This window comes from Xenopus tropicalis, chromosome 9, assembly GCF_000004195.4.
Source record: "Xenopus tropicalis strain Nigerian chromosome 9, UCB_Xtro_10.0, whole genome shotgun sequence".
In the NCBI taxonomy this organism is placed as follows: Eukaryota; Metazoa; Chordata; class Amphibia; order Anura; family Pipidae; genus Xenopus; species Xenopus tropicalis.
The window spans coordinates 11,633,989-11,656,853 of record NC_030685.2 but is presented as its reverse complement, the minus strand read 5'-3'; the positions used below and the strand labels follow the sequence as shown (position 1 = coordinate 11,656,853).

The 22,865-nt window shown below is 44.3% G+C and overlaps 1 protein-coding gene and 1 long non-coding RNA gene across 3 annotated transcripts; one reads left to right on the top strand and one right to left on the bottom strand.

Annotated features, from left to right (window-relative positions):
- Positions 1–834: 834 nt before the first annotated feature.
- On the bottom strand, positions 835–11,562 carry LOC100489491. 2 transcript variants are annotated; one of them, XR_097945.5, is made up of 4 exons: positions 11,473–11,562; positions 11,009–11,102; positions 1,130–1,218; positions 835–961 (listed from the first exon to the last, which is right to left on the bottom strand). It is a non-coding gene; the product is annotated as an uncharacterized LOC100489491 (long non-coding RNA). The 2 variants fall into 2 exon arrangements; XR_004220550.1 differs by lacking the exon at positions 11,473–11,562 and adding an exon at positions 11,304–11,389.
- A 4,404-nt stretch (positions 11,563–15,966) lies between these two features.
- On the top strand, positions 15,967–16,908 carry LOC108648803 (olfactory receptor 1G1). The gene has a single exon (XM_018097244.2). The coding sequence runs from the start codon at positions 15,967–15,969 to the stop codon at positions 16,906–16,908; it is 942 nt and encodes a 313-aa protein (XP_017952733.1).
- Positions 16,909–22,865: the final 5,957 nt, after the last annotated feature.

Here is a 22,865-nt window from a genome sequence, read left to right as displayed (position 1 = left end):
ATCAATCAATAATGGCACTTGGGGTCAGAATATGAAACCCACCGCAGGTTTTTCTTGCAGAAAGTAGATCTGTTTTGGGAATGGTTAGTGCAGACCAAGGCCAAAATACTGTACTTTTAAACACAAAAAGCTGCAATTTGTTCCAATTTGAACAAAAAGCATTGCACTTAAATGTGCTAAAAAGTGATTTAAGATCCCTATATAGTGCTTTAAACAGATCCCATTTCTTCTGTTGGTTAGCAATGAGTTGAACAACAAGTGGCAGTGGTATTATTCTGGAAAAGGCAAACACTCTGCTTCTCCCTTAACCAAATTGTGGCACAGAGATGTGCACCAACTGCAGACAAATTAGCCTTAAGGTCTAAAGTACTTGCCAATAGGCTTTATACATTGGCCTTATAAATCCTGCCTGGTTGTATTTACAGTTAAGATGGAGGCAAAAGACAGACATAGGATCTTAAATATAGTAGGACTGGCGAATATCACAGGTCTGAAAGCTGCGCTTCTAGTGGATTCTATACTGGGAATATTTCATGACTACAGGCTGTGATAATATACCTTGGCTATGGCTAAATTATAATCAGCACCCCATGGTAAAAGTAACCAAGTTACCCGTCTCCAGTTACAAATGCCCAACCCCCATCTCCATTATATTCTGCCATTTGCATTGACCCTTTAGCTCAGGGAACTCAAATCGGCAGTAAGTGGATCCTTCTAATATTATCAATGCGTTTAATTGTGTAAATTAGTGAACCAGGGAAAATTCTATTCCCTGAAGCTGGATTATTATCACTAAACGAATGAGCCTTTAGAACCAAAGACTAAACAAAGAAAAACTGTAAAAACTAAGGTTTAATCCATAAAATTTCAAAAAAATACAGTTCATACAACATTACAATTTCCAGAAACACAATTTAGACAGAAAATCCTTCATTGTGATGGGAAGGCAGCCCAGTAGAATCTACAAGAGAAACCAATGGACACATTAGTGAGCCAGCAAAATCAAAGGGTAAATGTTATAGAACAAATCACTCTGCCGTAGCAACATGCAAACTCCCATAGATGTTTAGCAAACAATATTTTGTGTTTAACATTTAAGGAATGGGGAGAAACTGGCACAGAAACCAACCTCATCCAGCAAGCAGTCTCCTCATAACTGTGCCGCCCCTTGTCTTGTTCTTTTCAGGCTCCTTTATGGGTATTCACTGGGCACGGCATCTGAAAAACATAGAAGGGAGGCATAAATGGAAAATAAAAGGTAGGAACTGGGGGTAAAGACCCCCTGCCCTATGTGCCATAGTATGATGTAAACAGAAAAGTATTTTTTATAAAGTTAATCAAATGAATTGTGGTTTCTAAAAGACATTTATGTAAAGTATAAAAGCCATTTCAGCCAATGGCAGGACTAAAACATGCATTTGCAAAACAAAGATCAGCAAGTACTGAAACCAAGAATATAAAGAGGGCATATGGCCCTGTATTCCTTTTGAATTAAGGGTAAGAATACACATTTGCCAGCATATAAAGCCAAGAATATAAAGAGGGCATATGGCCCAGTATTCCTTTTGAATTAAGGGTAGGAATACACATTTGCCAGCATATAAAGCCAAGAATATAAAGAGGGCATATGGCCCAGTATTGCTAAAGAGGGCATATGGCCCAGTATTGCTAAAGAGGGCATATGGCCCAGTATTGCTAAAGAGGGCATATGGCCCAGTATTGCTAAAGAGGGCATATGGCCCAGTATTCCTTTTGAATTAAGGGTAGGAATACACATTTGCCAGCATATAAAGCCAAGAATATAAAGAGGGCATATGGCCCAGTATTGCTAAAGAGGGCATATAGCCCAGTATTGCTAAAGAGGGCATATGGCCCAGTATTCCTTTTGAATTAAGGGTAGGAATACACATTTGCCAGCATATAAAGCCAAGAATATAAAGAGGGCATATGGCCCCGTAATATTTAAGTCATAAGGACAATATTATAAAGTGATACAAACGGGACTGCACAATGAGTTCCCAGTGTGCCCTGGGAGCCAGGGGTTCTAAGAAGGACACCACCATTCAGAAAATCCACAGGGGGGTTACCTACACTGGAATTGGCACAGCGGATCATCAAGGCTAGGCTGTGGCCATACGGGTCGGGCGGAGAAGCGACCACAGCCTTAGAGCCACAACTTCCGTGAGAGATGCCCTGCGGGGCCCTTACAGACCAAATCCCACAGATGAAGCAGCCTTAGAGCCACAACCCCAGGGGAATGATCTGTAGCCGGCATCCAGATCAAACCCCAAAAGGAAGCAGCCCCCCACCTCTAGCAGCTGTACCGCTCGCAACATGGATTCTCTGTCAGAAGTGTCCCCCCCAGGACCCCTGGCTCCCAGGGCACACTGGCACCTCCATGTACCCCCCCGCCTGTAGCACACTATAGTGCAAATATATCTGCATTAGCCAGGCTGTAAAGCCAAGAGTATAAAGAGGGCATATGGCCCAGTATTGCTAAAGAGGGCATATGGCCCAGTATTGCTAAAGAGGGCATATGGCCCAGTATTGCTAAAGAGGGCATATGGCCCAGTATTCCTTTTGAATTAAGGGTAGGAATACACATTTGCCAGCATATAAAGCCAAGAGTATAAAGAGGGCATATGGCCCAGTATTGCTAAAGAGGGCATATGGCCCAGTATTGCTAAAGAGGGCATATGGCCCAGTATTGCTAAAGAGGGCATATGGCCCAGTATTGCTAAAGAGGGCATATGGCCCAGTATTGCTAAAGAGGGCATATGGCCCAGTATTGCTAAAGAGGGCATATGGCCCAGTATTGCTAAAGAGGGCATATGGCCCAGTATTGCTAAAGAGGGCATATGGCCCAGTATTGCTAAAGAGGGCATATGGCCCAGTATTGCTAAAGAGGGCATATGGCCCAGTATTGCTAAAGAGGGCATATGGCCCAGTATTGCTAAAGAGGGCATATGGCCCAGTATTGCTTTTGAATTAAGGGTAGGAATACACATTTGCCAGCATATAAAGCCAAGAATATAAAAAGGGCATATGGCCCAGTATTGCTAAAGAGGGCATATGGCCCAGTATTGCTTTTGAATTAAGGGTAAGAATACACATTTGCCAGCATATAAAGCCAAGAGTATAAAGAGGGCATATGGCCCAGTATTGCTAAAGAGGGCATATGGCCCAGTATTGCTAAAGAGGGCATATGGCCCAGTATTGCTAAAGAGGGCATATGGCCCAGTATTGCTAAAGAGGGCATATGGCCCAGTATTGCTAAAGAGGGCATATGGCCCAGTATTGCTAAAGAGGGCATATGGCCCAGTATTGCTAAAGAGGGCATATGGCCCAGTATTGCTAAAGAGGGCATATGGCCCAGTATTGCTAAAGAGGGCATATGGCCCAGTATTGCTAAAGAGGGCATATGGCCCAGTATTGCTAAAGAGGGCATATGGCCCAGTATTCCTTTTGAATTAAGGGTAGGAATACACATTTGCCAGCATATAAAGCCAAGAGTATAAAGAGGGCATATGGCCCAGTATTGCTAAAGAGGGCATATGGCCCAGTATTGCTAAAGAGGGCATATGGCCCAGTATTGCTAAAGAGGGCATATGGCCCAGTATTGCTAAAGAGGGCATATGGCCCAGTATTCCTTTTGAATTAAGGGTAGGAATACACATTTGCCAGCATATAAAGCCAAGAGTATAAAGAGGGCATATGGCCCAGTATTGCTAAAGAGGGCATATGGCCCAGTATTGCTAAAGAGGGCATATGGCCCAGTATTGCTAAAGAGGGCATATGGCCCAGTATTGCTAAAGAGGGCATATGGCCCAGTATTGCTAAAGAGGGCATATGGCCCAGTATTGCTAAAGAGGGCATATGGCCCAGTATTGCTAAAGAGGGCATATGGCCCAGTATTGCTAAAGAGGCATATGGTCCAGTATTGCTAAAGAGGGCATATGGCCCAGTATTGCTAAAGAGGGCATATGGCCCAGTATTGCTAAAGAGGGCATATGGCCCCGTATTCCTTTTGAATTAAGGGTAGGAATACACATTTGCCAGCATATAAAGCCAAGAATATAAAGAGGGCATATGGCCCAGTATTCCTAAAGAGGGCATATGGCCCAGTATTCCTTTTGAATTAAGGGTAGGAATACACATTTGCCAGCATATAAAGCCAAGAATATAAAGAGGGCATATGGCCCAGTATTCCTTTTGGATTAAGGGTAGGAATACACATTTGCCAGCATGAAGCCAAGAATATAAAGAGGGCATATGGCCCAGTATTCCTTTTGGATTAAGGGTAGGAATACACATTTGCCAGCATGAAGCCAAGAATATAAAGAGGGCATATGGCCCAGTATTCCTTTTGAATTAAGGGTAGGAATACACATTTGCCAGCATATAAAGCCAAGAGTATAAAGAGGGCATATGGCCCAGTATTCCTTTTGGATTAAGGGTAGGAATACACATTTGCCAGCATATAAAGCCAAGAATATAAAGAGGGCATATGGCCCAGTATTCCTTTTGAATTAAGGGTAGGAATACACATTTACCAGCATGAAGCCAAGAATATAAAGAGGGCATATGGCCCCGTATTCCTTTTGAATTAAGGGTAGGAATACACATTTGCCAGCATATAAAGCCAAGAATATAAAGAGGGCATATGGCCCAGTATTCCTTTTGGATTAAGGGTAGGAATACACATTTGCCAGCATATAAAGCCAAGAATATAAAGAGGGCATATGGCCCAGTATTCCTTTTGGATTAAGGGTAGGAATACACATTTGCCAGCATATAAAGCCAAGAATATAAAGAGGGCATATGGCCCAGTATTCCTTTTGGATTAAGGGTAGGAATACACATTTGCCAGCATATAAAGCCAAGAATATAAAGAGGGCATATGGCCCAGTATTCCTTTTGAATTAAGGGTAGGAATACACATTTGCCAGCATATAAAGCCAAGAATATAAAGAGGGCATATGGCCCAGTATTCCTTTTGAATTAAGGGTAGGAATACACATTTGCCAGCATATAAAGCCAAGAATATAAAGAGGGCATATGGCCCCGTATTCCTTTTGAATTAAGGGTAGGAATACACATTTGCCAGCATATAAAGCCAAGAATATAAAGAGGGCATATGGCCCCGTATTCCTTTTGAATTAAGGGTAGGAATACACATTTGCCAGCATATAAAGCCAAGAATATAAAGAGGGCATATGGCCCCGTATTCCTTTTGAATTAAGGGTAGGAATACACATTTACCAGCATATAAAGCCAAGAATATAAAGAGGGCATATGGCCCCGTATTCCTTTTGAATTAAGGGTAGGAATACACATTTGCCAGCATATAAAGCCAAGAATATAAAGAGGGCATATGGCCCAGTATTGCTAAAGAGGGCATATGGCCCAGTATTGCTAAAGAGGGCATATGGCCCTGTATTGCTAAAGAGGGCATATAGCCCAGTATTGCTAAAGAGGGCATATAGCCCAGTATTGCTAAAGAGGGCATATGGCCCCTTATTCCTTTTGAATTAAGGGTAGGAATACACATTTGCCAGCATATAAAGCCAAGAATATAAAGAGGGCATATGGCCCAGTATTCCTAAAGAGGGCATATGGCCCAGTATTCCTTTTGAATTAAGGGTAGGAATACACATTTGCCAGCATATAAAGCCAAGAATATAAAGAGGGCATATGGCCCCGTATTCCTTTTGAATTAAGGGTAGGAATACACATTTGCCAGCATATAAAGCCAAGAATATAAAGAGGGCATATGGCCCAGTATTGCTAAAGAGGGCATATAGCCCAGTATTGCTAAAGAGGGCATATGGCCCAGTATTGCTAAAGAGGGCATATGGCCCAGTATTGCTAAAGAGGGCATATGGCCCAGTATTGCTAAAGAGGGCATATGGCCCCGTATTCCTTTTGAATTAAGGGTAGGAATACACATTTGCCAGCATATAAAGCCAAGAATATAAAGAGGGCATATGGCCCCGTATTCCTTTTGAATTAAGGGTAGGAATACACATTTGCCAGCATATAAAGCCAAGAAAATAAAGAGGGCATATGGCCCCGTAATATTTAAGTCATAAGGACAATATTATAAAGTGATACAAACGGGACTGCACAACGAGTTCCCAGTGTGCCCTGGGAGCCAGGGGTTCTAAGAAGGACACCACCATTCAGAAAATCCACAGGGGGGTTACCTACACTGGAATTGGCACAGCGGATCATCAAGGCTAGGCTGTGGCCATACGGGTCGGGCGGAGAAGCGACCACAGCCTTAGAGCCACAACTTCCGTGAGAGATGCCCTGCGGGGCCCTTACAGACCAAATCCCACAGATGAAGCAGCCTTAGAGCCACAACCCCAGGGGAATGATCTGTAGCCGGCATCCAGATCAAACCCCAAAAGGAAGCAGCCCCCCACCTCTAGCAGCTGTACCGCTCGCAACATGGATTCTCTGTCAGAAGTGTCCCCCCCAGGACCCCTGGCTCCCAGGGCACACTGGCACCTCCATGTACCCCCCCGCCTGTAGCACACTATAGTGCAAATATATCTGCATTAGCCAGGCTGTAAAGCCAAGAGTATAAAGAGGGCATATGGCCCAGTATTGCTAAAGAGGGCATATGGCCCAGTATTCCTTTTGAATTAAGGGTAGGAATACACATTTGCCAGCATATAAAGCCAAGAGTATAAAGAGGGCATATGGCCCAGTATTGCTAAAGAGGGCATATGGCCCAGTATTGCTAAAGAGGGCATATGGCCCAGTATTGCTAAAGAGGGCATATGGCCCAGTATTGCTAAAGAGGGCATATGGCCCAGTATTGCTAAAGAGGGCATATGGCCCAGTATTGCTAAAGAGGGCATATGGCCCAGTATTGCTAAAGAGGGCATATGGCCCAGTATTGCTAAAGAGGGCATATGGCCCAGTATTGCTAAAGAGGGCATATGGCCCAGTATTCCTTTTGAATTAAGGGTAGGAATACACATTTGCCAGCATATAAAGCCAAGAATATAAAGAGGGCATATGGCCCAGTATTCCTAAAGAGGGCATATGGCCCAGTATTCCTTTTGAATTAAGGGTAGGAATACACATTTGCCAGCATATAAAGCCAAGAATATAGTGAGGGCATATGGCCCAGTATTCCTTTTGAATTAAGGGTAGGAATACACATTTACCAGCATGAAGCCAAGAATATAAAGAGGGCATATGGCCCAGCATTCCTTTTGAATTAAGGGTAGGAATACACATTTGCCAGCATATAAATCCAAGAGTATAAAGAGGGCATATGGCCCAGTATTGCTAAAGAGGGCATATGGCCCACATATTCCTTTTGAATTAAGGGTAGGAATACACATTTGCCAGCATATAAAGCCAAGAATATAAAGAGGGCATATGGCCCAGTATTGCTTTTGAATTAAGGGTAGGAATACACATTTGCCAGCATATAAAGCCACGAGTATAAAGAGGGCATATGGCCCAGTATTCCTTTTGAATTAAGGGTAGGAATACACATTTGCCAGCATATAAAGCCAAGAATATAAAGAGGGCATATGGCCCAGTATTGCTAAAGAGGGCATATGGCCCAGTATTGCTAAAGAGGGCATATGGCCCAGTATTGCTAAAGAGGGCATATGGCCCAGTATTGCTAAAGAGGGCATATGGCCCAGTATTGCTAAAGAGGGCATATGGCCCAGTATTGCTAAAGAGGGCATATGGCCCAGTATTGCTAAAGAGGGCATATGGCCCAGTATTGCTAAAGAGGGCATATGGCCCAGTATTGCTAAAGAGGGCATATGGCCCAGTATTGCTAAAGAGGGCATATGGCCCAGTATTGCTAAAGAGGGCATATGGCCCAGTATTGCTAAAGAGGGCATATGGCCCAGTATTGCTAAAGAGGGCATATGGCCCAGTATTGCTAAAGAGGGCATATGGCCCAGTATTGCTAAAGAGGGCATTTGGCCCAGTATTCCTAAAGAGGGCATATGGCCCAGTATTGCTTTTGAATTAAGGGTAGGAATACACATTTGCCAGCATATAAAGCCAAGAATATAAAAAGGGCATATGGCCCAATAAGCCTAGAACAATATGATTTTTTTACACTTTTACGTGTGCTAATATTTAAGTTATAAGGACAATATTATAAAGTGATACAAACGGGACTGCACAACGAGTTCCCAGTGTGCCCTGGGAGCCAGGGGTTCTAAGAAGGACACCACCATTCAGAAAATCCACAGGGGGGTTACCTACACTGGAATTGGCACAGCGGATCATCAAGGCTAGGCTGTGGCCATACGGGTCGGGCGGAGAAGCGACCACAGCCTTAGAGCCACAACTTCCGTGAGAGATGCCCTGCGGGGCCCTTACAGACCAAATCCCACAGATGAAGCAGCCTTAGAGCCACAACCCCAGGGGAATGATCTGTAGCCGGCATCCAGATCAAACCCCAAAAGGAAGCAGCCCCCCACCTCTAGCAGCTGTACCGCTCGCAACATGGATTCTCTGTCAGAAGTGTCCCCCCCAGGACCCCTGGCTCCCAGGGCACACTGGCACCTCCATGTACCCCCCCGCCTGTAGCACACTATAGTTCAAATATATCTGCATTAGCAAGGCTGTAAAGCCAAGAATATAAAGAGGGCATATGGCCCAGTATTCCTTTTGAATTAAGGGTAGGAATACACATTTGCCAGCATATAAAGCCAAGAATATAAAGAGGGCATATGGCCCAGTATTCCTTTTGAATTAAGGGTAGGAATACACATTTGCCAGCATATAAAGCCAAGAATATAAAGAGGGCATATGGCCCAGTATTCCTTTTGAATTAAGGGTAGGAATACACATTTGCCAGCATATAAAGCCAAGAATATAAAGAGGGCATATGGCCCCGTATGCCTTTTGAATTAAGGGTAGGAATACACATTTGCCAGCATATAAAGCCAAGAATATAAAGAGGGCATATGGCCCTGTATGCCTAAAGAGGGCATATGGCCCTGTATGCCTAAAGAGGGCATATGGCCCTGTATGCCTAAAGAGGGCATATGGCCCTGTATGCCTAAAGAGGGCATATGGCCCTGTATGCCTAAAGAGGGCATATGGCCCTGTATGCCTAAAGAGGGCATATGGCCCTGTATGCCTAAAGAGGGCATATGGCCCTGTATGCCTAAAGAGGGCATATGGCCCTGTATGCCTAAAGAGGGCATATGGCCCTGTATGCCTAAAGAGGGCATATGGCCCTGTATGCCTAAAGAGGGCATATGGCCCTGTATGCCTAAAGAGGGCATATGGCCCTGTATGCCTAAAGAGGGCATATGGCCCTGTATGCCTAAAGAGGGCATATGGCCCTGTATGCCTAAAGAGGGCATATGGCCCTGTATGCCTAAAGAGGGCATATGGCCCTGTATGCCTAAAGAGGGCATATGGCCCTGTATGCCTAAAGAGGGCATATGGCCCTGTATGCCTAAAGAGGGCATATGGCCCTGTATGCCTAAAGAGGGCATATGGCCCTGTATGCCTAAAGAGGGCATATGGCCCTGTATGCCTAAAGAGGGCATATGGCCCTGTATGCCTAAAGAGGGCATATGGCCCTGTATGCCTAAAGAGGGCAGTATTAAGGGGGGCATATGGCCCACATATTCCAGTTAAAGACTGGACTGAATCCAAGCATATTAGGGGGCAGTATAACAGGGCATATGGCCCACATATTCCACTTGAAGGAAGGAAGGATGGGAATACACATTTACTCTGCATTAAGCCAAGTATAAGAGTTATAAATCTTTCATTAGAACTAATACAGCTGTTTCAAAGCAAGAGCTACAACTTCAGTGAAAGAAGAACCACAGGCGCCTTGCAGCCCATCAATCCCAGCCGGAGCAGCCCCCCCTCTAGCAGCCAAACTGCCCCCCAACTGGGGCTCTTACTGATAAGTGCCAGCCCCAGGAACACTGCCTGCCAGGATTCAAAGGGGGCATATGGCCCAGTATTCCTAAAGAGGGCATATGGCCCAGTATTCCTAAAGAGGGCATATGGCCCTGTATTCCTAAAGAGGGCATATGGCCCTGTATTCCTAAAGAGGGCATATGGCCCTGTATTCCTAAAGAGGGCATATGGCCCTGTATTCCTAAAGAGGGCATATGGCCCTGTATTCCTAAAGAGGGCATATGGCCCTGTATTCCTAAAGAGGGCATATGGCCCTGTATTCCTAAAGAGGGCATATGGCCCTGTATTCCTAAAGAGGGCATATGGCCCTGTATTCCTAAAGAGGGCATATGGCCCTGTATTCCTTTTGAATTAAGGGTAGGAATACGCATTTGCCAGCACAAAGCCAATAATATAAAGAGGGCATATGGCCCACACAAGCCTAGGACAGAATGATATGAATTTATTTTTAGACTTTTACACATGTGCTAATATTTAAGTCATAAGGACAATATTATAAAGTGATACAAACGGGACTGCACAACGAGTTCCCAGTGTGCCCTGGGAGCCAGGGGTTCTAAGAAGGACACCACCATTCAGAAAATCCACAGGGGGGTTACCTACACTGGAATTGGCACAGCGGATCATCAAGGCTAGGCTGTGGCCATACGGGTCGGGCGGAGAAGCGACCACAGCCTTAGAGCCACAACTTCCGTGAGAAATGCCCTGCGGGGCCCTTACAGACCAAATCCCACAGATGAAGCAGCCTTAGAGCCACAACCCCAGGGGAATGATCTGTAGCCGGCATCCAGATCAAACCCCAAAAGGAAGCAGCCCCCCACCTCTAGCAGCTGTACCGCTCGCAACATGGATTCTCTGTCAGAAGTGTCCCCCCCAGGACCCCTGGCTCCCAGGGCACACTAGAACTCTGTACAGCGCCACTTGTAGCACTTTAATAAATGCACAAACTGCATTAGCCAGCCATGAACTAAACCTGCTGAACTATAATGATTTTTAAGACCATACAATACATTTATATTTATATATACACATTATAAAGTAGGAGGCAATTTATATATATAAACCTCACCTGTTTCATTGAACAGAGGATCTCAGACCCTTCACTCTTCATTTCAGTCTTCTCTTTCTATCCATGTATTTCTGGGCTTTTACCAAAAAGAAACCTTCAGGAGAGAAAAATAAAATGTTATATACAGCCCACAGCAACAGTATTTATTTTATTTCAATTCCTGCTAAGTAACTTCACTAGGCAGAAACCTAAATCAAATCCAGCAATGATTGTGTATATGTGTAACATGTGCTCAGTGTAAGGCTGAATGAACTTTCCTGCTTTGAGTTATTAATACAAACTGAGGCCTACTCACTGCTTGAAGCCTGTGCTAGAGTTGTTTGCACATGGGCATTAATTGCATCAGAGAGCCCTGTGATACAGGTGAGCTGTGCATGAAATACCTGTACAAACATATCTGGATTTGAATCAAACATAATATAAAAAGTACATTAAAAAAACCATTTCAAGCTCTGAGTTCTTACCTGTTGCTTTGAGAGCAGCCATTTTCTAAAGGCTGGCCTGGCCTTCTGAGCAGGTATTTATAGGGGAGATGCGGCCATTTGATGGCAGCAGAGAGCACTGAGGGAACAAACACAAGGTTAAAGGAGAAGTCCACCCAAAGAATGAAATAAATAGATATCAAGTACAGGTACTGTTTTATTATTACAGAGAAAAGGGAATCATTTAACCATTAAATAAACCCAATAGGGCTGTTCTGCCCCCAATAAGGATTAATTATATCTTAGTTGGGATCAAGTACAGGTACTGTTTTATTATTACAGAGAAAAGGGAATCATTTAACCATGAAATTAACCCAATAGGGCTGTTCTGCCCCCAATAAGGGGTAATTATATCTTAGTTGGGATCAAGTACAGGTACTGTTTTATTATTACAGAGAAAAGGGAATCATTTAACCATGAAATAAACCCAATAGGGCTGTTCTGCCCCAATAAGGGGTAATTATATCTTAGTTGGGATCAAGTACAGGTACTGTTTTATTATTACAGAGAAAAAGGAGACTATTTTTAAAAATGTGAATTATTTGATTAAAATGGAGTCTATGGGAGATGGCCTTTCCATAATTCGGAACTTTCTGGATAATCGGTTTCCGGATAAGGGATCCGATACCTGTATTTTATGCTTTGAAAACTTGAAATGTTTGTGAGTAAGTGTAGGGGAATTATAAAGCTGGCAGGTTTAGACTGCAGCTATTCCAGGGACCCCCACACCCCCTCAGGGGCCCCTACCCACCTGTTTGCTTACCCACAGCCTTTCCCCCCCCACCGCTATATTTTTGTTGGCACTGCGGGGGAGTAATGGCACAGGAGACGGGACAGCAACAGCAGAGAAGGTGGGGATCAGGTCTGGGTTGGTGGGGCCCATTGGGTTTTTTCCTGGTGTCCTGTCGGTGCAATCCGACCCCATTCATCAACTGGAAAGAGTTATCTTTCCCATGGAAAATCCTCCCTGTAATACGTCCCTAAAGAGGTGGTTAACTTTTAGTATTTACAGAATGTCTTATTCCTAGCAAATTTGCAATTGGTCTTCATTATTTATTTTTTCTAGTTTTTCAATGATGAAATGGAAAAGCTATGTGAGCTTATAATTTTGTTGTTATTGTTAATTATGTTTCCTGATCTTTCTATTCAGTCCATCTTCTATTCATATTCCAGTGCAACTCACCGACTCGTTGCTAAGGTAAACAAGTCCCTAGCAACCAGATAGCTGCTGCAATTCCAAACAAAAACCTAAATGACAGAAAAACCACGAAAAATTAAAAAATGAAAACGAATTGCTAATTGTCCCAGAATATCAATGTCTATGTCATAGTAAATATTAATATGAAGGTAAATAACCCCTTTAATAAATGTAACAGGACTTGCTCCTACCTGATAATAAATGAGGCCTATAGTTATTAAAAAAACACAAGTAATAAAAAATGATGACCAATTGCAAATAGTCTCAGAATATCACACTCTACATCAGTGATCCCCAGCATGTTGCTCCCCAACCCCTTGGATGTTGCTCTCAGTGCCCCCAAACCAGGGAGTTATTTTTGAATTCCTGACTTGGGGGCAAGTTTTGGTTGAATAAAAACAAGATTTCCTACTAAATAAAGCCCCTGTAAGCTGATAGGGTGCATAGAGGCTGCCTAATAGCCAATCACGGCCCTTATTTGGCACCTCCATGAACTTTTATGGTGCTTGTGTTGCTCCCCAAGTCTTTTTACATTTGACTGTGGCTCACAAGTAAGGAAGGTTGGGGACCCATGTCCTTTTCTAGCACCATTTATGAGATTAAAGAGATCTATGAAAAGCCCTTTTTATCTCATGTTAAATCATCAAATGTTCCTAAAGATATGTCATGTTCCCTGGTCGCTAGGGCCCAACCCCTTCTTATGTCCTATAACTCCATAATAGGATTATGAGAGGAATCTTGATGATTTATAAAGCAGAAGAAAGTTGCCTCACATTGGTAATTGTGGTTGAAATCTGTTCACTTATCACAGAAAGGGCCTTGAGATTAGAGGAAGGTATAATAGGTAGGTTATGCTTTTTTGGCCATTTATTATGTGTAATAAGTAAAAATACACTAAAAGCTGTTGATAAACAGGCCTCCCCATGTACTCAGGGGCAGAGTCGAAAGTCGGAGCATGTACCCAATCAAAAACCACAGGAAATATTTCTAAGCATTTTGGGTGCAGATACTTTTTGCAATGTGGAGTCCAATAATGTCCATATGCATAGTAACATCATTCATAAAAGGTACCAACTCCCATAGATTCTCCTTGCACTTCCCTGTACTTGCAGTGTTTGGGAATTCACCCCCCCCCCCCCCAGCTGAATAGTGCACCAGTGTTCCTACTGAAGCTGAGGAACCCCGATATTGCTGACCCCTCCATGTGTCAATTCCAGGATTCCATCTGTGGTTTTTTTATTAAAAACCACTACAGACTTATGCCAAGCATCTGAACACTAATGTGGTTATTGATACAGTGAGTCTTTTCTATCCAGAAGTGATACTATCCCCACTATATATGTGGGGGCGGTCCCGTCAAAAAGTCACACCATTTTGTGATTTTTTTTTTGCTGAAGCGAAATGGGACAGATCCACTCATCATTGATTAGAATACATTTGTTAACATTAATTTCATATCTACTGTATATCCAAGCTGTAGTAAATGAAGACCTGTCCCACTGGCAAAGCATCTCCTCTAGAGGCTAAAATTCATTTTTATATTGTAATTATCCACCAGAGATTAGCCGAATAGTATATTTAAGAAGGGTTTCCTAGAGGTTGGCTGAGATCTGATGTCTCTTGCTTTGCTATGTGTAGAGGTAAGTCTCGTCTCCAGTCTTATCGCAGTAGGGGGCAAAACATATGTCAGGTTTGCTTTTCTATATTTCTATATTTTGAATAACATGGAATACATTGTAAAAAAATATTTAACTTCAGATTGTAATGTTCCAACATTTTTTTTAAAAAAAAAGTCTCCAAGAAGTATCCCTAAACAATGATGAATGTATATAGTCCTTTCTAAAACACCCAAAAAATTGTGAGAGTGAAGCTGGTTGGTCTGAAACATATTGTGCTGTGCTATGCACCAATAAACAGAATTGTTTGACTCTCTAGTGGACTATTTACAACATATTACATTGGGAGTGGCGAAACCCTACCTCTGTGTAGTCACTTAGGCTTCTTAATCTTGGGTAAGAGTTCTAGACCTTGTTTGCTTGTCTATAGGTGATCCTTACTGTATCTTAGGGATGCTCGGGGTGAAGTTTTCTTTGTAGACCGGCTACAAGTCCTTTTGGCAGTCATAAGATTCTGGGGGTATTGGTTTAGCAATATGTGGAAGGATACTGGTCAAAGAGGGGTATTACATTTAGGGGTATGTTTACTAAGAATGGAGATAAATATCACCGGTGATGTTGCCTGTAGCAACCAATTAGGTCTTTGCTTTGATTTCTAACTTGTAGGTGATCTTATTGCTGATTGGTTGCTATGGGCAACATCACCGGAGATATTTATCTCCAATCTTAGTAAACACGCCCCTTAGTCAGTTAAATACAGCTAATATGATTGGTTTATAAACCTTAGTTTGGGCTGTTAATAATCACTTAATATAAGGGATGTCACTCCTGAGATGCCAGTTTTTGGATGATTCTGGGATTTCTAGAACAGCAACAGATGGAGGATTATAGGGTGGACATCCTAGTCCTAGGGGCTGATTTACTAAGACACTAATTCCAACCGAATTGGAAAAATTCTGATTGGAAAACGAACATTTTGCGACTTTTTCGTTTTTTTGCGATTTTTTCGGCGACTTTGCGACTTTTCGGAAATTATCGCGACTTTTTCGTTACCAAAACGATTTGCGCGAAAAAACGCGAGTTTTTCGTAGCCATTCCGAAAGTTGCGCAAAATCTGGCGATTTTTTCGTAGCGTTAAAAATAGCGCGAAAAGTCGCGCCTTTTCCGTAGCGTTAAAACTTAAAAGGAGCAATGTTTCGCGCAAGTTTTAACGCTACGAAAAAATCGCCAGATTTTGCGCAACTTTCGGAATGGCTACGAAAAAGTTGCGTTTTTTCGCACAAATCGTATTGGTAACGAAAAAGTCGCGACAATTTTGCAAAAAAATCGCAAAATACCGATCATTACGAAAAAAACGCAATCGGACGCATTCGGCCCGTTCGTGGGTTAGTGTGCCCCCTAGTAGTAAAAGGGATGCATCATTCTTTATAATCTATTATAACATAATATTGTTATAAAACTAGAAATACCATCTTTTTACAATTATAGGGAGGATTATATTTATAGATATAGACATAAAGTTTACTTATTTACAGAGTGTTGTGCCTATGTTTTATACCACAGGATGATGTCATGAGGGATGAGGGGTCGGATCCTGATATAAATATATTTTTAAAACCTATTATCAGTATTATTATTGCTCATTTTGTTACAGGCAGTGAGATGGAAAATCAAACAACTGTGGATATATTGGTTCTCGCTGGTCTGTCTGATCTTCCGAGTCTTCAGCTTCCTCTGTTCGTGGTGTTTCTTCTGATCTACATCTTGACTCTAATTGGGAACCTTCTCATCCTTCTCCTGATCTTCACTGATTCCCATCTTCACACCCCCATGTACTTCTTCCTTGGAACCCTGGCATGTCTGGATACAGGTTACTCCTCAGTCACCGCCCCAAGGTTGCTTTATGATTTGTTTACAGAACAAAGGACCATTTCAGTGCGGGCTTGTATAGCTCAGATCTATTTCTTCTTTCTTTTTGCTACATCAGAGGTGTCCTTGCTGGCAGTGATGTCCTATGACAGATACATTGCAATTTGCCACCCTCTTAATTACATGCAGATAATGAGATGGGAAGTTTGCATTAAGCTTGTATCCGTCGTGTTGGTTTTTGCTGCAACGTATTCCTTGTTGCAAACTCTTTTATTAAATAAACTGACCTTTTGCAAATCAGATGCTTTGCAAAGTTTCTTTTGTGAACTGCCCCAGCTGCTAAAGGTCTCCTGTAGTGACACATTAACCAACACACTGGTCATTAATATCCTTGGTATATTGTTTGGACTAATAATCCTAGGAGTTATCTTTTCCCCTTACATCTCTATTCTCCATGCTGTTCTAAAAATTCAATCCAAAAACATGAGATCCAAAGCTTTCTCCACCTGCTCCTCCCATCTAACTGCTGTCTTCATATTTTACAGTACTACTTTCTTCAACTACTTTCGTTCAAATGGCAATGATTCAACTGATCATTTTACTGCAGACAAAGTGGCTTCCGTATGCTATGCTATATTAACCCCCTTTCTGAACCCTCTCATCTATAGTCTGAGGAACCAGGAGCTCAAAACATCCCTAAAGAAGACCTTACAAAGGCATCAAATGTTTGGATAACCCATAAATAGAAACAATAATTGAAATACAATACTTGTTTTCCAAGTTTTATTTCCGCTCAATATTCAATGAGATCTGAAACTTGTAACCTGGACTCAAGGGCAGTGTCAAGACCCATTATAGCCAACCATACAACAATACTACCAATTTTCTGAATAATATTGATTTCCTACAATGTCCAATCAGTAGAAGCAGCTAAAAATATATTGAGATTCATAAATGTCTGTTTAAAAGTAGTAGCCGAAAAAAGTCCCATCATATTAGCACAGGAAGTTCTAATATCTAATAATCTAATATATCACCATTCTCTAGAAATCACCATTTATATCCTTTTCAGAGATTTGGTATGGTATTTTTGTATGTTTTTTGGTACGTTTTTTTTGTAATAATAATGTAATATGTTGTATAGTTCTGTAGGATGAAAAGTTCTTCCTTTCCTGTACCCTTTCCCCATGTTTATCTGATACTCGTACCTAAAATGATTGATATAAGATGGGAATTAATTCAGGATCTTTGTTTTGAACTACAAAGGTTGAGTAGTTTTGGGCTTCCTAAAATGTGGGTATATATTGTGGAAAGACAACTCCCAGAATTCCCTGAAAAACGTTGGCTGCCGGCATTGTCAGCCATACCTTCAACGGTGCTGACTGATCCAATATGGAAGGGTCTATGGGCAGAACTGTAATGCTGATGTAATGATGCGCCAAAGCATGATGTCATTGAACTGCAAGTTTGTGCCCTGCTTAATACCAATAAGTGGGTCTGTTCCTGGCTGAATTGCAATTAGTTACTAGTTTCCATTTCTCGATCTAGTTTCCAGCTTGTTCCAGACTATTCCGATTGCTGCCAACCCTGACCTTTATCTAAATATTGGCCAAGAAACCCCTTAACTCGTCCAATAATGTACTTTAGGTTATTTGTGTCCCCAGAGTTGGACTGGGACCCCAGGGGCCCACCAGAAAACCTTACCATAGGCCCGCTCTCCAAACTATTTTTCCTCCTTTCCTCACCCAACCTCTTTATTCTCCTAGTCTTTTATATTAACATGCTGACACCTATTCTTTTATCTATTTCTCTTTGTTTTCATTCAGAAATAGGGAATGACCATGAAGTAGGCCAAATGGTCAGGAGCAGGAGGGCCCACTGACATCTGGGCCCACCGGGAGTTTTCCTGGTATCCTGGTGGGCCAGTCCAACACTGTATCCCTGACTTTGCTCCGTGAGCTAGCTTTCTTCTACGTTCTGACTTCCACCCCTTAAGGCATCTGAAAATATTGCTCCTCTGCCTTTTTCCTTTTCCAATAAAGAATCTTGAATTCCTCCTTGTCTACACTATGGCTGTGACCCCTCAACTTGCAGGGGTTTAATCAATCAATGCCTTATTTATTTATTTCTAACTTGATGCCTCAACATAGCAATTTTGGCTACATTATTTCTATGCTGTAAGGCAGTGCTGTCCAACTGGCGGCCCGCGACCCCCCTCTGTGTGGCCCCCCACTTGTCTGGCTGCTTTGATGGCTTACCTTTGAGTAAGCATTAAATGGTATCAGTACTGAGATTAACTGGCCCCCCTGCATGGTTCTCACCTCAGATTCAGGCTGTAATCCCTCTGTATTGTTTAAAAATGTAATCCCCTGTGTTTTTCATACCTTTTAATACCTGCATTGTTCACCCCCTGCAGTGTTCACACCTCAGGCTCAGACTGTAATCACTCCCATTGTTCACTTCTTCACACCTCAGGCATAGGTACTGTAGGCAGAGTATGGCACATACAGCCAGCATAGGGCAGGTAGAGTATGGCACACACAGGCAGCATAGGTCAGGGAGGGTATGGCACACACAGGAAGGGTAGGGCAGGCAGAGTATGGTACACACAGACAGCATAGGACAGGCAGAGTATGGCACACACAGGCAGCATAGGACAGGTAGAGTATGGCACACACAGGCAGCATAGGACAGGTAGAGTATGGCACACACAGGCAGCATAGGACAGGTAGAGTATGGCACACACAGACAGCATAGGACAGGTAGAGTATGGCACACACAGGCAGCATAGGTCAGGGAGGGTATGGCACACACAGGAAGGGTAGTGCAGGCAGAGTATGGTACACACAGTCAGGGTAGGGCAGGCAGAGTATGGCACACACAGGCAGGGTAGTGCAGGCAGAGTATGGCACACACAGGCAGGGTAGGGCAGGCAGAGTATGGCACACACAGGCAGGGAAGGGCAGGCAGAGTATGGCACACAGAGGCAGCATAGGGAAGGCAGAGTATGGCACACACAGGCAGGGTAGGACAGGTAGAGTATGGCACACACAGACAGCATAGGACAGGCAGGGTGCTGCCTGTGTGTGCCATACTCTGCCTGCCTTATGCTGCCTGTGGGAGGTGAACCTGGCAGGGGTTTGTTGTGGGAGTTTGTTAGCAGTTGGAAATAGCCATTAAATGGTCCCTAAGGTGTGTAATTATGGTTGATATCCCCACAGTAAGGACCAAGCATTTGGGATTTTGCTGTGCTACCACCATTGTGATAAAATAGGTGTGGTTTGAAGTGGGTGTGGTTTCAAAAAGGGGAGTGGCCAAAACTGGCTTCCATTAGCGGCCTTCCACCATGTATGCTAGAGAAATTCCGGCCCTCAGCACCGTAGAAGTTGGACAGCACTGCTGTAAGGTTATAGGAAAAATTGTTGCTATGAACTTTCTGACAGTTTTTGATGGCAGGCAGTGGGGTGGCAGCCTCTTCTCAACTCGTTTAAGGAGAAGCAAAGGTAAAAACTAAGCAAGCTTTATCAGAAAGATTTGATACTTACACAAAACTGCTGGTTCGAGCCCTCATTTTTTTTTCATACTTGGGGGGCTCATTCATTAAAGTATGATAGGTCCAATTACAAAAAAATTGTAATTTTTTTACAACTTTTGCATGTTTTCTGCAATATTTTCGTTAATTTGCGTGTCAATTTAGTGCCATTGAGCCCTATGGGAGACTTTCCTTGGGCCAGGTTGGAGCTGCAGAGTGCCATTGAGCCCTATGGGAGGCTTTCCTTGGGCCGGGTTGGAGCTGCAGAGTGCCATTGAGCCCTATGGGAGACTTTCCTTGGGCCGGGTTGGAGCTGCAGAGTGCCATTGAGCCCTATGGGAGACTTTCCTTGGGCCAGGTTGGAGCTGCAGAGTGCCATTGAGCCCTATGGGAGGCTTTCCTTGGGCCGGGTTGGAGCTGCAGAGTGCCATTGAGCCCTATGGGAGACTTTCCTTGGGCCGGGTTGGAGCTGCAGAGTGCCATTGAGCCCTATGGGAGACTTTCCTTGGGCCGGGTTGGAGCTGCAGAGTACCATTGAGCCTTATGGGAGACTTTCCTTGGGCCGGGTTGGAGCTGCAGAGTGCCATTGAGCCCTATGGGAGACTTTCCTTGGGACGGGTTGGAGCTGCAGAGTGCCATTGAGCCCTATGGGAGACTTTCCTTGGGCCGGGTTGGAGCTGCAGAGTGCCATTGAGCCCTATGGGAGGCTTTCCTTGGGTCGGGTTGGAGCTGCAGAGTGCCATTGAGCCCTATGGGAGACTTTCCTTGGGCCGGGTTGGAGCTGCAGAGTGCCATTGAGCCCTATGGGAGACTTTCCTTGGGCCGGGTTGGAGCTGCAGAGTGCCATTGAGTCCTATGGGAGACTTTCCTTGGGCCGGGTTGGAGCTGCAGAGTGCCATTGAGCCCTATGGGAGACTTTCCTTGGGCCGGGTTGGAGCTGCAGAGTGCCATTGAGCCCTAGGGAGACTTTCCTTGGGCCGGGTTGGAGCTGCAGAGTGCCATTGAGCCCTATGGGAGACTTTCCTTGGGCCGGGTTGGAGCTGCAGAGTGCCATTGAGCCCTATGGGAGGCTTTCCTTGGGCCGGGTTGGAGCTGCAGAGTGCCATTGAGCCCTATGGGAGACTTTCCTTGGGCCGGGTTGGAGCTGCAGGGTGCCATTGAGCCCTATGGGAGACTTTCCTTGGGCCAGGTTGGAGCTGCAGAGTGCCATTGAGCCCTATGGGAGACTTTCCTTGGGCCGGGTTGGAGCTGCAGAGTGCCATTGAGCCCTATGGGTGACTTTCCTTGGGCCAGTTTGGAGCTGCAGAGTGCCATTGAGCCCTATGGGAGACTTTCCTTGGGCCGGGTTGGAGCTGCAGAGTGCCATTGAGCCCTATGGGAGACTTTCCTTGGGCCGGGTTGGAGCTGCAGAGTCCCATTGAGCCCTATGGGAGACTTTCCTTGGGCCGGGTTGGAGCTGCAGAGTGCCATTGAGCCCTATGGGTGACTTTCCTTGGGCCAGTTTGGAGCTGCAGAGTGCCATTGAGCCCTATGGGAGACTTTCCTTGGGCCGGGTTGGAGCTGCAGAGTGCCATTGAGCCCTATGGGAGACTTTCCTTGGGCCGGGTTGGAGCTGCAGAGTCCCATTGAGCCCTATGGGTGACTTTCCTTGGGCCGGGTTGGAGCTGCAGAGTGCCATTGAGCCCTATGGGAGACTTTCCTTGGGCCGGGTTGGAGCTGCAGAGTGCCATTGAGCCCTATGGGAGACTTTCCTTGGGTCGGGTTGGAGCTGCAGAGTGCCATTGAGCCCTATGGGAGGCTTTCCTTGGGCCGGGTTGGAGCTGCAGAGTGCCATTGAGCCCTATGGGAGACTTTCCTTGGGTCGGGTTGGAGCTGCAGAGTGCCATTGAGCCCTATGGGAGACTTTCCTTGGGCCGGGTTGGAGCTGCAGAGTGCCATTGAGCCCTATGGGAGACTTTCCTTGGGCCGGGATGGAGCTGCAGAGTGCCATTGAGCCCTATGGGAGACTTTCCTTGGGCCGGGTTGGAGCTGCAGAGTGCCATTGAGCCCTATGGGAGACTTTCCTTGGGCCGGGTTGGAGCTGCAGAGTGCCATTGAGCCCTATGGGAGACTTTCCTTGGGCCGGGTTGGAGCTGCAGAGTGCCATTGAGCCCTATGGGAGACTTTCCTTGGGCCGGGTTGGAGCTGCAGAGTGCCATTGAGCCCTATGGGAGACTTTCCTTGGGCCGGGTTGGAGCTGCAGAGTGCCATTGAGCCCTATGGGAGGCTTTCCTTGGGCCGGGTTGGAGCTGCAGAGTGCCATTGAGCCCTACAAAAATCGTGCACTGAAGGTTCAGTCAGAAAGGTTTTCGCGCCATTTACGATTGTTCGGATACAAAAATTTCATGACTATCAGATCGCCGATCCTCTGTCTTGAATTTTTGCAAATCAACCTACTGTTCAATTAACATTAATATACTTTTGAGTATAATTTGAAGCAGTGAGTAAATGAAGGGGCAGGGGAGATAGCCAATCACAGCCTTGCAGTTACACAAACACGGGCTTCAGTTCCCAATTGGGTCAGCCTACCTGCTGATTGGTTCCTATCCTATAGTGCAGTGTGTTGAATGCCACTGCCCTCCCTGCACAGCCTGGGAAAGGAGCCAGCAGGAAGTGGAACAGGTGGGCGGGGCTATTGCAGTTGGGGGGGGGAATTTCTCAACAAATCAGTTCATTCTTAATTTTCACATGATGTGTCTCCTTTAAGGTTTATATGATTATGTGAATAAAAAAGGAGTTTTGATGGTTGCCTCGCCAAATAATCATATATTATAAGAATATTATGTTTTTATTTGCTTAAACTTCAGAGTTGAAATGTGTGTTTTAACTTTTAGTACCAGAAAGGACATAATTTAGAAATGTGTTGCCAATTATAAATGGCCTGGGAACTGATACAGTATAATCAGACTCAGGAGAATGATGGGGCTTACAAGGAAGGGTATTTATGGCTGAGATGAGTTCCTTGATGACAGAAAGGAGATTAGAGATAAGGTACAGTATGAAACCTTTTACGGGAAATAAATAGATAATCATTGAACTGGTAAATTCATCTTTTTCTGTTTGTGTAACCACAACAATTGTGTTGCTCCGAAATAGGACTCCATTTTATTTAGTGATAATG

Coding starts and splice junctions, on each gene's coding strand:
- LOC108648803 (XM_018097244.2), top strand. CDS start 15,967: ATGGAAAATCAAACAACTGTGGATATATTGGTTCTCGCTGGTCTGTCT.